General features: G+C 41.4%; 1 protein-coding gene across 1 annotated transcript in view; it reads right to left on the reverse strand.

Moving 5' to 3' along the window:
- The window catches only part of LOC126273156 (ribosomal L1 domain-containing protein 1-like), a 67,032-nt gene that overhangs the window by 26,054 nt on the left and 25,293 nt on the right, over positions 1-15,685 (reverse strand). The window contains exon 4 of the mRNA XM_049976612.1: positions 11,626-11,773. Coding sequence (XP_049832569.1) covers positions 11,626-11,773 — 148 coding nt within the window. The remainder of the gene's footprint in view (positions 1-11,625; positions 11,774-15,685) is intronic.

The following is a 15,685-nucleotide window of genomic DNA, read 5'->3' on the forward strand; positions in this document are numbered from 1 at the left end:
CGAAACTGCGTGAAGAGTTTGACAGAGCATTGAAAGACCTGAGTCGAAACAAGGCCCCAGGAGTAGACAACATTCCATTAGAACTACTGACGGCTTTGGGAGAGCCAGTCATGACTAAACTCTACCATATGGTGAGCAAGATGTATGAGACAGGTCAAATAACCTCAGACTTCAAGAAAAATGTAGTAATTCCAATCCCAAAGAAAGCAAGTGTTGACAGAGGTGAAAATTACCGAACTATCCGTTTAATAAGTCACAGCGGCAAAATACTAATGGGAATACTTTACAGACTAATGGAAAAACTGGTAGAAGCTGATCTCAGGGAAGATCAGTTTGGATTCCGTAGAAATGTTGGAACATGTGAGGCAATACTGACCCTACAACTTATCTTAGAAAATAGATTAAGGAAAGGCAAACCTACATTTCTAGCACTTGTAGACTAAGAGAAAGCCTTTGACAATGTTGACTGGAATACTCTCTTTCAAATTCTAAAAGTGGCAGATGTAAAATACAGGGAGCGAAAGGCTATTTAAAATTTGTACAGAAATGGCAATTATAAGGGTCGAGGGACATGAAAGGGAAGCAGTGGTTGGGAAGGGAGTGAGACAGGGTTGTAGCCTCTCCCTGATGTGATTCAATCTGTATAGTGAGCAAGCAGTAAAGGAAACAAAAGAAAAATTCGGAGTAGGTATTAAAATTCATGGAGAAGAAATAAAAACGTTGAGGTTCGCTGATGACATTGTAATTCTGTCAGAGACAGCAAAGGACTTGGAAGAGCAGTTGAACGGAATGGACAGTGTCTTGAAAGGAGGATACAAGATGAACATCAACAAAAGCAAAACAAGGATTAAGGAATGTAGTTGAATTAAGTCAAATGATGCTGAGGGAATTAGATTAGGAAATGAGACACTTAAAGTAGCAAAGGAAATTTTCTATTTGGGGAGCAAAATAACTGATGATCATCAAAGTAGAGAGGATATAAAATGTAAACTGGCAATGGCAAGAAATGCGTTTCTCAAGAAGAAAAATTTGTGAACATTGAGTATAGAGTTAAGTGTCAGGAAGTCGTTTCTGAAAGTATTTGTATGGAGTGTAGCCATGTATGGAAGTGAAACATGGACGATAAATAGTTTGGACAAGAAAAGAATATAAGCTTTCGAAATGTGGTGCTACAGAAGAATGCTGAAAAATCGATGGGTAGATCACATAACTAATGTGGAGGTACTGAATAGAATTGGGGAGAAGAGGAGTTTGTGGCACAACTTGACAAGAAGAAGGGACCAGTTGGTAGGACATGTTCTGAGGCATTGGAGGACAGCGTGGAGGGTAAAAATCGTAGAGGGAGACGAAGATATGAATACACTAAGCAGATTCAGAAGGATGTAGGCTGCAGTAGGTACTGGGAGATGAAGAAGCTTGCACAGGATAGGGTAGCATGGAGAGCTGCATCAAACCAGTCTCAGGACTGGAGACTACAACTACAACTACAACTACAACTACAACAACAATGGGAAAAGAAATTTACACTGTTCTCATCTGCCTCAACCTGGAAAAAAAACTGTGACTGAATATATACTTATACCAAGAAAGAACTGTTTGGTCAACATTTTATTTAACATCGTCCACCGTAAATTAAACATTTCTTCTCAACACAATTTAGGCACACGAAAGTATGAACTTACTCCCTCCCCATACAGGACATGAAAGCATTTGCGGATGTGAAGCTGATTGAGTTGCTTGATGTCATAATGTGGAATTCCACAATCCATATCATTAAGTGTGAAGATCTGAATGAAACAAGTCAGTCCCCCCCCTCCTCCCCAATTATAACTTACGTATTATGAAACCATACCGTTTCAAGATAGTAGCACATTGAAGATTTATTAAATAATGTATCATTCTTGGTACAATTAATTAAATGGTTCATTTAATTAAATGTCAGTTAATGAGATTGACTATTAAAACCTTTAGGATGTCATTAGATACCAGAATTAAACACACGTAACATGCTTTCAATGTGGTTTAGTGATAGATGCATGGAAAGTGAAGACAATAGTACTTGGTGCCATCTCCAAACATTTTTAATTCACCTTCGTGTTTTTCAATGGTTCATGTAACATGGCTGAAAGGCTGCAATAGAAATTTTGCATCTAGTCTGTTAACATTTGTTCTTGATAAATCTTTCTGTTTATTTAACTTCACCTTGGTGCCATAAGCAGTGCACTAGACACAGATGTTTACTTTGTCATTGTGTGTTGCACTCTTGTTATTAGTAGTGGCTGAGACTGGCATGTTCATGTTCACTTTTATTAAATTTAACCTGCTGTGTTATTCAGTAATCTACAAAGGGCTATCATGCAGCCACAAACACACACACACACACACACACACACACACACACACACACAAATAATGTATACATAACCTTACTGGAATTTGCCAAATAATTTTGATATAAAATCTATATACACTCCTGGAAATGGAAAAAAGAACACATTGACATCGGTGTATCAGACCCACCATACTTGCTCCGGACACTGCGAGAGGGCTGTACAAGCAATGATCACACGCACGGCACAGCGGACACACCAGGAACCGCGGTGTTGGCCGTCGAATGGCGCTAGCTGCGCAGCATTTGTGCACCGCCGCCGTCAGTGTCAGCCAGTTTGCCATGGCATACCGAGCTCCATCGCAGTCTTTAACACTGGTAGCATGCTGCGACAGCGTGGACGTGAACCGTATGTGCAGTTGACGGACTTTGAGCAAGGGCGTATAGTGGGCATGCGGGAGGCCGGGTGGACGTACCGCCGAATTGCTCAACACGTGGGGCGTGAGGTCTCCACAGTACATCGATGTTGTCGCCAGTGGTCGGCGGAAGGTGCACGTACCCGTTGACCTGGGACCGGACCGCAGCGACGCACGAATGCACGCCAAGACTGTAGGATCCTACGCAGTGCCGTAGGGGACCGTACCGCCACTTCCCAGCAAATTAGGGACACTGTTGCTCTTGGGGTATCGGCGAGAACCATTCGCAACCGTCTCCAAGAAACTGGGCTACGGTCCCGCACACCGTTAGGCCGTCTTCCGCTCACGCCCCAACATCGTGCAGCCCGCCTCCAGTGGTGTCGCGACAGGCGTGAATGGAGGGACGAATGGAGACGTGTCATCTTCAGCGATGAGAGTCGCTTCTGCCTTGGTGCCAATGATGGTCGTATGCGTGTTTGGGGCCGTGCAGGTGAGCGCCACAATCAGGACTGCATACGACCGAGGCACACAGGGCTAACACCCGGCATCATGGTGTGGGGAGCGATCTCCTACACTGGCCGTACACCTCTGGTGATCGTCGAGGGGACACTGAATAGTGCACGATACATCCAAACTGTCATCGAACCCATCGTTCTACCATTCCTAGACCGGCAAGGGAACTTGCTGTTCCAACAGGACAATGCACGTCCGCATGTATCCCGTGCCACCCAACGTGCTCTAGAATGTGTAAGTAAACTACCCGGGCCAGCAAGATCTCCGGATCTGTCCCCCATTGAGCATGTTTGGGACTGGATGAAGCGTCGTCTCACGCGGTCTGCACGTCCAGCACGAACGCTGGTCCAACTGAGGCGCCAGGTGGAAATGGCATGGCAAGCCGTTCCACAGGACTACATCCAGGATCTCTATGATCGTCTCCATGGGAGAATAGCAGCCTGCATTGCTGCGAAAGGTGGATAAACACTGTACTAGTGCCGACATTGTGCATGCTCTGTTGCCTGTGTCTATGTGCCTGTGGTTCTGTCAGTGTGATCATGTGATGTATCTGACCCCAGGAATGTGTCAATAAAGTTTCCCCTTCCTGGGACAATGAATTTACGGTGTTCTTATTTCAATTTCCAGGAGTGTATAATATATGGAACAAGTAATCCACTAATAAATTAACTACAGAACTACCTCATTTGGTAGTTATTTTTAACAACAAAATGCTATTGCTACTAATAATAATAATCAGACTATAGTTTAAGAACTTTAACTGAGCCATATTTTTCCCAAAGATAAAATAAATAGATAATCAAATCATAAGAATGGTCATACTCACATAAAATGCTATGTAGAAGTTAACAATGTAAGGAAAAGATAGATTGTTACTAACCTTAAAGATGATACGTTAAGTTGCACACATGCACAACTAAAAGATACTTACACATTAGCTTTCTGCCACTGCCTTCATCAGAAAAGAGACAAAGGCTGTGGCCAAAAGCTAATGTGTTAGTGTCTTTTAAGCGTGCATGTCTGCAACTTAACATGTCATCTTTATGGTAAGCAGCAATCTATCTTCCCCTAACAATCTTGATATTCCAATCTAGAGTTTCCATATGTAACAGTTACAGCAGAGTTATTATAAGACATTACTGCTTTCATAGATAGGTTAGGATATGCCTGGATGGCCTGATGCACGGACAGAATGTCCTACACTTGATTCTTCTACAGGGAGATAAATCATGTGGCAATGTAATGAGGGTAGATATGGCATACGGATTATCCAGAATATTTCACAGATTTGGTGGAATACCATTTTGGGGGGAGGTCAGAAGGATGTTCTTCATTTCATGACATGATGAAAGGTTGCCATATCCTTGGTATACAATACAGTTAAGTTGTTTCGGTCCAGGTTGAGACTGATTAATGAGAAGGCTGCAGGGTACTCTTTTTGTGTGGGGTTGTTAGTTGAAGAATGAGCGGTATACATGGATATGGTGAATGAAATCTGTTTGTGAACTAGGTTCAGAGGCTAATGTCTCTCTGTTAAAGCCTTAGTAAGATATGCTTACTGGGCAAAGGACTGCTTCTTGCTGCATGTGTCATCTGCAGGTGGCTAAAATGTATGAAAGAGACTTTTTAGTGGGGAAGTGATAGCAGCTATGAAAGTACAGGTGCTGTTGACAGATGGTGGGTTCATATGGACAGAGGTTTTTACAGGACCATCTGTTTGGAGACATGTTGGTCAGGGTCCAGAAAGCTGTCACAATGGCCTGAAGTGGAGCAGGTGAAGTGAATTGAGAGAAGTTGTTAAAGCCGCGAAAGGAAGAATATATGGCCTTGGCTGTGAGTCCACATCATAAAGACGTCGTCACCAATGAACTTGGACCAGACAAAATATCTTGGATAGCCATGAAGGTTTTGGTACTCATGGTCATTCAACTGACTGTTTGTACAACTTTCTCTTGAAGGAGGAGATGTATGTATAATCATGTATCGAGTCGTATACCTTAAATCATGGTACACAATTGATCCAAGAGTGGTTTCTGTGCGCAGCTGGAGCAACAAGGACACTGTCGGTATAAGTGGTGGAAAACGTTAACATATCACTAATTATGGAAAGATTTGACAGCAACAAGGGCACCTTCCAGCTACTGAATATATACATGCCTATAGTTCTGGCTATCAACAGCAAAAACACTATCTCATCACATGAGCCATTAGGCAACATAAGTCCAGTCTTGATTAGTATCTTTTCAACTGCACTAGCTACAATTTATCACCTTGCTCAGATCATTACACTGTATAGATTGGACTTGGATTCTGCAACTTTTCTACATATTATGCAATCTGTGTATTGATGTCTTCTTTTGGAATATGGTTCACATGGATACAAGTGATATGCTCCATTCTGGACTTGTATTGCAATAGCATTTGTATATCACATTCAGCCCATCAATAAATTTTATTGTGACTTCGGAAAAGTATATATAAGAAAGAAATGTTGGGTATTGAGGCAGTAGGATGTTGTTGATGTGGAGTTTGGTAGCAGTAAGGTCATGAGCCTACAGTAACATCTACATCTATATCTACTTGCAGATGTAGATGATAGTGTATATGGATGTGGCATAGCCAGTGACATACAGGGATCACTGTGGGAATGGGGTGGGGTTACAGAGATGATGGGGGACTGATTTGTGTCACTTATATCAGAAACTGGGCTGTGGGTAATGGGCCGAACGCGTTGATCAACTAGAGCTAAGATTCTTTCTTTGAAAGCCCAATAACTAGCTGCAATGGTATGACCAGGGTGGTTAGGTTTGAGAATTTTAAGCAGTATGTAGGAGTTGAGTGTGCAGGTAGCAGACAGAGTGATTTTGTTAACATGCTTGTTGACTGATCAATGCTGCAACTATATGGTGAGTCATTACCTGTACTGGTCCTACTACTTGTACAGATTTGGTAGGCTTAACAAGAAAGGAATTGTAGTTAATACCATGTTTAGGAACTGCTCAAAACTTTTACGAACATTCATAAAGAAGACTGAACAAAACAATTTATGTTAGCTACTGCACTGGAATACCAGTGGAGAACTGTATCTATTAATCCATGAAGTTCCTCTTCTAAAGGAGTTAAATGGCAAATAAAAGTTTTGTGAAATACATGTGGAGAATACAGAAATTACTACATGGAAGAAGATAACAGTATTCCCCAATGCAAATTCACAGCTGAAGCAATAACTGAACTACTGTTGCTATACTAAATTAAGGCAGGGAGAGTATGACTATGAAATTGTGTGGGTGGAGGTTGGGAGGGGGGTAAGGAAGAGATGGAGAGACTTACAAAAGTTTGTGCATACACAGTGTTTGTTTTAACTACAGGCAGCTACATATCTCAAAAACGGCACACCACATGAAAAAAAGTTCTAGGTGAAAAATTAATGTTATCAAAGAGGGTATCTGTCTGTGCAACAACTGGGCACGTCCTAACCATTTCTCCTGCTTGGACAGAGTCAAATTTATAGTTTCAAATGGGAACCGCCCCATTTTTTTTGCATATTTGGAACCACACCAAAATATATGTATGGTTTACAGGAACCAGTTTTCCATTCATAGAAGATGGCAGTTTGATCAACAAATATCATGTGCGCCTCTTTTGCAATTAAGAACCAATGCATTTAAAGTTGAAAATTTGATTGTACAGTACAATGTGGTTAGCCATTTCAGTATCTGGTTAGAAACTACATGTAATATGATCCAGAAACAACAATGTGAATGTACCGTACTTACTCGAACCTAAGCCACACCTGAAAAATGAGCTCGGAATCAAGGAAACAAAATTTTCCCAAATCTAAGCCGCTCCTGAAATTTGAGACTCAAATTTCAAGGGGTGAGAAAAGTTTTAGGCACCACCTCCAAATCGAAACAAAGTTGGTCCATTGTAAGATGAGACACAATTTAGGTCGAATGAATGACGATGCAGCTACAGTAGGTTGGTTCGAGTCGTAAGCTTAGCAGTTAAGCTTTGCCAGGTAGCAATTGCTATGCGTCAGGGGCTCCATCCGTATTTATACGGGTAGCCTTCCTTTTTCACGTGCTTCGTCTAGTTTGAATTGATTGCTTATTTTTCTTTGATCTGATAAGTGTCGTTCTCTTTGTTATAGGTGTTTACGCGATTCTAAGCTGAAAATGCATTACTGTACTGTGTCATGCACTCTTTGTCGCATTCTGATAATGAGTGTTAACGACATGTCGCCGCTCGTGGCATGGCTTGCTTTTGTGCTTGCTAACGCCGCTTACAATTAAAACAAGAACCAAATAATAGACTGCGTATGATAGAAGATGTTCTGAACGAGAGTTTAACAAAAGAATTTTCTCCGTCTGAAAATCTTTGCAGGCGCCTATTTAGTACATTACATTTGACACAGAAATTAGAGTCATCTTAAAGTTTAAAAATCTAGTCAACTGCCGTGCTTCGTTTCTGACTGTATCACTATTAGGCATAAGAATAATACAAATATAAACATGACATGATACGCATATTCTTCCGTGTTTGCTGTTGTCTCACTCTAGTTTCGTAGTTTATTAGGCAGACAGGATTTAAATGAGATAGCAGCAAACATGAAAGAATACATGGCAAAATGTTTATATTCGTATTATTCTTATCTTGAAGAGAATACTGCATGTGATTCACAATTCATAAAAGTTCCTATTAGCAACCATCTCTTCTCACCGATACGAAAAAATTCAGAACGTAGAGTTGGCCATATTGACAAACATCCCAAACAGTCTTGCCAGTCGGATTTTCATAGTACATTGAAATGCTGCTACATTCGAAGATGAACAATACGGAATTTGTATTTACTTCATTGGATAATGTATGAAAATGCAGTGGCCGAAACACGGGGCGGAGGAAAAAGCTCGTCTTCCATCTTTTTTTTTAAATTTATTTACTGACGCAGAGGTTTTTGTGCCAGTATTTATCTTTGTGCCTGCAAAGCATGCCTGTGTAGCGCTACATATATTCGACTGCAGAAGTTAGCTGTGGCGGCACCTACCAACATTTTTCAGAACTTCCGCTTACTTTGCACTCGATTCTAAGCCGCAGTCGGTTTTTTGGATTACAAAAATCAGAAAAAAGTGAGGCTTAGATTCGAGTAAATACAGTAATAGTTTTCTGTTACCAGCAGGATGCTTGATGTCATGATTCCCCTTGCCTCTCACTATTGGGCTGCTTTATTTCAGAGAATCCTCTTGGCTCTCGCCATTGGAGCACTTCACTTTGGCGAGGCCCCCTTGCCTGTCATCATGGGGGAGCTTGATTTGGAGAGTCCCCTCAAATGTCACCATCAGGATGACTGATTTTGATGTGTCCTTCTGTACAAGCCCTGCAACTCTCGCACCAGTTACAGCACCATCTACCACGAACGGAAAAAAATTGTTTCAAATAAACCCGAGGTATTTTTTGGCGTAGAATCCAAATATGCAATAAAAATGGGGTTTCCCATTTGAAAATACAAAGCTGATTCCATCCAAACAGGATGCGTTGTTAGGAGGTGGTCAGTTCTAGCACAAACAGAGGTTCCCTTTATTAGTAAACTTTTTTTTTCATGATGTGTCATTTTTCAGATATTTAGCTGTCTCAAGGTAAAACAAACACCCTATGTATATGATAAGGGAAATTCTGGCAGAACGCAAATAATTTATGATTAAAGGAGACCATTCAGTAAATAGTAGAAGTATTGAATCATTGTAAGGAAGAAGAGAGAGAGAGAGAGAGAGAGAGAGAGAGAGAGAGAGAGAGAGAGAATGAAAACTTTGCTAGTTTTCAGATGACTCTTTTAATGAGCTGGAGTATACATGTTAAAGGATTTTTCCAAAAGCTATCAAAATTTTCATTCTTTTTTGTGCATCTGTCGACAACTTAACATTTCTATTATTCAGCAAGTGGTCTTCTTTACTCCTCAATTATTTACACTGCAATAGATAGAATACCATTCGCCACACAGGGGTGATGCTGAGAGCCTGTGCCTATTTAAAATACGTTTGAAGATCAGATAACTTTCAACTCTACCACTTCACAATTTGCACGCAGTGGAGAGAATAATTTCTGACCTGACTACTTGACAAAAGCCAAGACATGGGGCAGTTTTCAAGTACTTGCTGTCGATTTCTGTTCTACTAAATGGAACTTTAAAACTGAGAGTCCAGCCCTCCTAATTGCAAAAATACCATTTGTAACAGCTGTTACTGTAGTCGAACAAAAATGATACATGAAGTTGTAATTATAACAGTGACTCACCACAGTGCCCTCTCTTCACTTTGTGTGTGTACTGTGAAGCACGACATTTGAATGTGATCTGAAATTCTAAGCTGCTTACATCCAAATGGTACATTTCCGGACATGGGCTCCTTATCAAAACCTTATCAGCTAAGTCCCCTCTACAAACCTTAGAAGCCTGTAATACGAAATCTGAAACATCCTGCATACTCCAGCCATTAGTATTGCAAAAATGACTATTACCCTAAATTTAAATGGAACAACTGGAACTTCATGCTCTCAATCTATGTATTGACCACTGCCTATTTCAAAAGTAAATATCAGCTGAATAATGTTACATGCAAAATACGAACTGAGTGCTAGTGTGAGAGAATATGAAAGTGACATGGAAAATAATCTTGGTAAATTTCACTTTATGTTATATAGTGGAATCTTGTTATTACATACCTCATTACCACATTTTCCCAAACATAACATCCATATTTGGACGTCTCAGTCGCAATTACATTAAACACATATTAAACCAACACATTTGTGCATTCTCCGTCCCCACTTAGTACCTTAAAATTTGGTGGTATCTGTACTGTTTGGCTGCTACAACTTTTGCCCTTGAGAGTTAAGAGAGTGAATTGAATAGGACGTTTGCGGCTTTGTGGGGCGGAAATGTGCAGGGAGACATTACTATTCAGTGCCAGCAACTTTGCAAGTCATGCAGATCATTTGCTGTGGTAGAAATTACGCCTGGAAGTAACTTGTATAGACTGGCAGCACTTCCAATGACTTCCGTCTTCTAGAGCAGCTAAACAAAGGCAATAGCACGTAATTCAGTCGATAGTGTCTTTTAAACGTGTTTAGCATTTGATTGATTGATTTATTTTTTACTCCATGACTTTTTGTGTTGAATAGTGTACTAGCTTGTAATAGAAAAAAAGACAATGAGACAGTTTACAAATGAAGGAAAATGGAACATTATTCTGGAAGTCGACAAAAATTCACACACGAAGCGTGCTGATCTACATCTACATCCACATCCATACTCCGCAAGTCACCTGACGGTGTGTGGCCGATATTGCACAAAAACTGAACATTCCTCTATCAACATTAAATACCACAGCGAGCAAATGAAAAATAGTTAAAGTAGCATTTTTGTATGGAGGAAATGGCAATTAACAACAACTGTGCAACAGTTTCGAGAAATGAAACGTGTGCTACAAAATTGGAAAAAGCAAGCTCATGAAACAGACATGCCAACTGGTGGTACAATGGTTCATGCTAGAGCAATAGACTTGGCACAAAAGTTGTGACACACAGATCTCATGGCATGCAATGATTGGATTAAAAGGTTCAAGAACAGACATAATTTAGTGCATAAATGTTTCGGAGTGAGCCTGGAAGCATGAGCATTGACACTGTGCAGTTGTGAAAAAATCTTCCATCAATGATAGAAAAGTACAGTCCCAACGATGTTTTTAATGCAGATGAAACAGGCTTATTTTTTCCACCTTCTGCCTGACACCCCAAGAATTCCAGGTATGAGGAGGAAGATGGTGCCATTAGAAGCAAATGATAAATTAATGTTGTGCAGGGAGTAGGGGAGGCTATATCTCAGCTGAGATGTATTAGCCATAAGCAGTAATTTAACCACAGTTTTTAAACATCAATAATTTATACAAAATAGTATTCATATAATTAACACAAAATTTCAATACTGGGTTAAAAACACAGAATTCCCTGAGATTTTATAAATTTGTTAAATTCTTTGAGATTACCATGTTTCTCCAGGTGAAATGTAATTCCCTGAGAGTTTCAAGTTTTCCAGAAGAATCGCCTTGCTGTCACTGGATACAACAATTTGTGTGTTCACAAAAAACAGAAAGTGCACAAATTCACGTACTATCCTTCCTATAGCAGAACAACAGCGTAATTACCGCCTGCTACATTATGCATTTACATTTGGAGAAGATACAAATTTATACTCATGTCATGCTGCTGCAATCGAGAATTCAGCATTTATGCTGGAAAAGTAAGATCTATAATGCTACTGAAGATATTACTTCAGTATTTAAGCTAATACTACTATTCAATAACCTAACTTGTTACCTGAGTAATTTGTTTCACTCCATGCTGGTCAAGAAGTTCACGGTAATGTGCTACTGTAGGTTCATGATCAATTCTCGGACCTTTTTTCAAGTCTGGCACAAAAAGACAAATATCCGATGTCTCCGTCACTAATGGGTGTGGCAGCGAGCTGCAACAAAAGTAGAGCACTGGATAATTTCACATCCACACAGTTATTAATATTTCCTTATAATGAACTAAAAGAATAATGTTTTTTTAAATCACATTCAATATGAACAATCCAGTTTTCCTACTACAGTGTCTGGTAAGTCCCCTTAACATAAGTCAGTCACAATTGTGACAGGCATAAATCTCCCAAAAACCAGCTTATAATATAATATCAACTGTTATTACACCTATAATACGCATACAGAAATATATATCAAATAATTGGCAGGAAATGTGAAGAAAGAAAAGACATAGCTGCATTAATTTTCAGAGTATGGGGTTTCTCCTCCTGGCAGAACAGAGGAAAAGATAGAAAGAAAGTATCCCATGTCAAAGAAGACACACTGGATAGTGTGAGAGGGCATACTACAGTGGATGAGATTTGAACAAATGATAACTTTTACATTATAATGCTTTCAAAATCTCATCCAATATCAATGCTCCACTTTCCCTCCCACACTGTACGGTAAGTAACCTTAACATGAGTAAGTCACAACTATGACAGGCAGCAGTCTCTCTAAAGCCCATTTATAAATTTTAACAAAGGGTCATGGCTGAGTAACTGCCTGTTTACATACATGAGCTATTAAATTACAAGTCAAGAAATGTTTATTCTTCCTTCATTTGTAGAAAAGGGTAAAGGTTTGACTGAAATGGACTCAGTCAGGGATAGGTTCAGCAAGATCATGGATCAAAGGCAAGAGAAAAGAATGTGTAAAGGAAATCTACAATGAAATGCTAGCAAGAAATGGCCAGTCCTGGAGATCCTTTTGAACACATAATCATGTCATTATGAAAAACGTTTCACCTGATCCAACAAACATCTCCACGCTGCCTGTGTCAATCTCTCTATGTGACACATATGCTGTGGATCCTCCAACTTGCTTCCAACATTTATTCCTTTCTGTTGATTGGTTGGTTATTGTGGGGTATAAAGGGAGCAAACCAAAGGCTTGTCAGTCCCTTCTTTCTCATGCAAACAAATCTCAAGGTTAAACTATTCTCAAAAGGAGTTGGGAAATGTAAAAGGGCATAAGACTAACAGGGAACCACACCGAAAGAGAAAATGAAAGAAGCAAACCAAAAGGGGAAAAGGTACACTAAAAGGAAAAGTAGAGGAAGGTATTAAAATCATATAGCAGGTGGACTGGGCTGGCTGATCACAAGAATAAAAAAGGATGAGCCAGCCAGCCACTCTGCAACACACTAAAATCTCCAGCCTAAAAGACAAGGTGACCCGAACACATATAGAGAAAAGACCACACCAAGGCAAACAAAACGCGAAGAAAGAGTGACAAACAGGTAAAATGGAGGGAGGGTAGAGGCCTGGGAGAGAAGGCCAGATGCCTACCCTTAGATTGTATGAGAGAAGCCCCTTCACGAATCATAGGCAAAACTAAATCAGCCATTGAGGCACTGTTACCCAACACTGTAAGCAGGTTGCTACGAAGATTAAAAGTCCGCTGCAGAGCATCTAAAAATGGGGCATTGCAACAAGATGTGGACGACAGTCCTATGGGAGCCACAGCAACACTGAGAGGGGTCCTCGCAACAAAGGAGGTGACCACGTGTTAGCCAAGGACGGCCGATGCGGAACCGGTAAAGAGCAACAGAGTCCCTGAGAGCAATTCGCAAGGATGACTGCCACACATACATTGACTCATTGATATTACGGAGTTTATTTGGTGTACTGAGGATGCGCCATTCAGAATCCCAGATCATGAAAACTTTACAGCAGGAGACCCATTGGAGATCAGTCTCTGGCAAGCCAATCTCCAGAGTTGGTTTACCAGTAGTATGTTTGGCCAAGCAGACAGCAAGTTCATTGCCCGGTATACTGACGTGTCCTGGGATCCAAATGAAGGTCACTGAAAATCCACTGTTATCAAAGGCATAAACTGACTCCTACATACCAAATTATGATGTGGGAAGCACTGGTCAAAGGCTTGTAGGCTGCTTAAGGAACCACTACAGATGACGAAGGACTCACTGGCACAGGAGCAAGTATGCTCAAGAGTGCAGTAGATGACTACTAACTCTGCACTGAAGATACTGCAGCTATCCGGCAAGGAGCGCTGTTCAGTTTATGTCCAATGTGAGAGTAAGCAAAGCCAACAAGATCATTGACCATTGATGTAAACTATTTTGGAGCCGTGGAACTCACCAAGAAATAATAATTTCCGGGAGAGGGTCTCAGGTGGAACTGAGCCTTTTGGGCTCTGCAATAGGTTCAGACGAAGCTGAGTCTGAGGCACGAAGCAAGGAGGTGTACGTAAATGGACCTGCAGGAAAGTTAGTAGAGGGAAAGCAATGAGTTCAGTAAGAAATGACCAGGGGTTTCCCAGTTCAGGGTTGCTGTTGCGGGAGATGGATCGCCGTATTAGGGAAAGGGAGATGGTAGTTTGGATGGTGTGGTGATCCAAGAATGTGGGCAGTATAATTTGCAAACAATAGTTGCCACTGGAGCCACGATGGAGGAACACCAAATTCCATGAGGAGGCGGTTCACTGTGCTCGTTCGGAAAGCTCCCGTCATGAGCCAAACTCCACAGTGGTGGATAGGATCCAGCAGATGCAGCACAAACCATACACCATGCTCCCATAATCAATATGGGGCTGTACGAGGGCTTTGTACAGCTGCAGCAGTGTAGGACAATCAACACTTCAGTCGGTGTGGCTCAGGCATCAAATAATATTAAGATACTGCCAGCACTTGTCCTTAAGCTGTGGCCTCTCCAGCTCCGGGGAGGGGACCAAAGACCACGGAGGGTTTTTTTGGGGGAGGGGATTGCTCCCTAAGTAGGTGCTTTGGGAGCAACTGCAGAACCACCGTCATAAGTGAGGGTAATGTCGGCGTAGCTGCAGCATATGTAAATGTCAAGTGAAAGTGGTGCAAGTGTTCAAATTTACATTTAGCCTTTTGGTATATTAGATGGTCCAGAGCCTTGTACTCCTTAATTTTCCACTCCTTTTGGAGTACTGTGCAGTTTGGAGAGCGGGGTGAGTGGTGCTCCCCACAGTTCACACAAGTGGGAGGAGGCGCACGTGGAGTATTTGGATGCCAGTGGACGTCCACAGTCTTGACATGTGGTGCTGGAATTGAAGCGGGAAGACAAGTGCTCGAATTTCCAGCACTTAAAGCACCACATAGAGGAAGGGACGTATGGTATGTCACATCGGTAAACCATCAACTTGACCTTTTCAGGCACTGAAGCACCCTTGAAGGCCACGATGAAGGCACCAGTAGCAACACTATTGTCTTTGAGTCTCCTATAGACTTGCAGGATGAAGTGAACAGCCCACCATCCTAAATTTGCATGGAGCTCATCGTGAAACTACAAGAGAAGGTTGAAGTGGAAAATAATCCCCTCGACCATGTTGAGGCTTTTATGGGGAGTGATGGAAACAAGAATATCACCCAGCTAGTCACAGGCGAGCAATGCCCAGGACTGGGCTGGGGATGCTGCCTGAATGAAGACTGAACCATTTCTCAGTTGGGCAGTGCTGTCACTTCCCCCAAACTTATTCTCCAGATGTTCATCAAAAATAAAGGATTTGTAACTAGAAATGAGTCCCTATCTGTTCTGTTGCAGACTAAATACTGAGGCAAATATGTCTCTTTTCTCTCATGGCGTAGTGAGGGAGGGGAATGATTTAAGGTCATATTTATCAGCATTGTATTCTACTTTTTTCTTCTTAGGGACTGCTGGCGCTATTCAGTCACCAGCAAGAGATGACTTGGTCCACTACATTGCGGGTCATTCACCCTGATGCCACCGACTGCAATCATGGACTCTCACCATAGGTGCCACCCAGTCACAGCAAGGGCTACCTGGCATTATGGCCATTCCCGGGAGTCCTGATGTCTCAAGAAG

This window comes from Schistocerca gregaria, chromosome 5 (assembly GCF_023897955.1).
Source record: "Schistocerca gregaria isolate iqSchGreg1 chromosome 5, iqSchGreg1.2, whole genome shotgun sequence".
Lineage (NCBI taxonomy): Eukaryota > Metazoa > Arthropoda > Insecta > Orthoptera > Acrididae > Schistocerca > Schistocerca gregaria.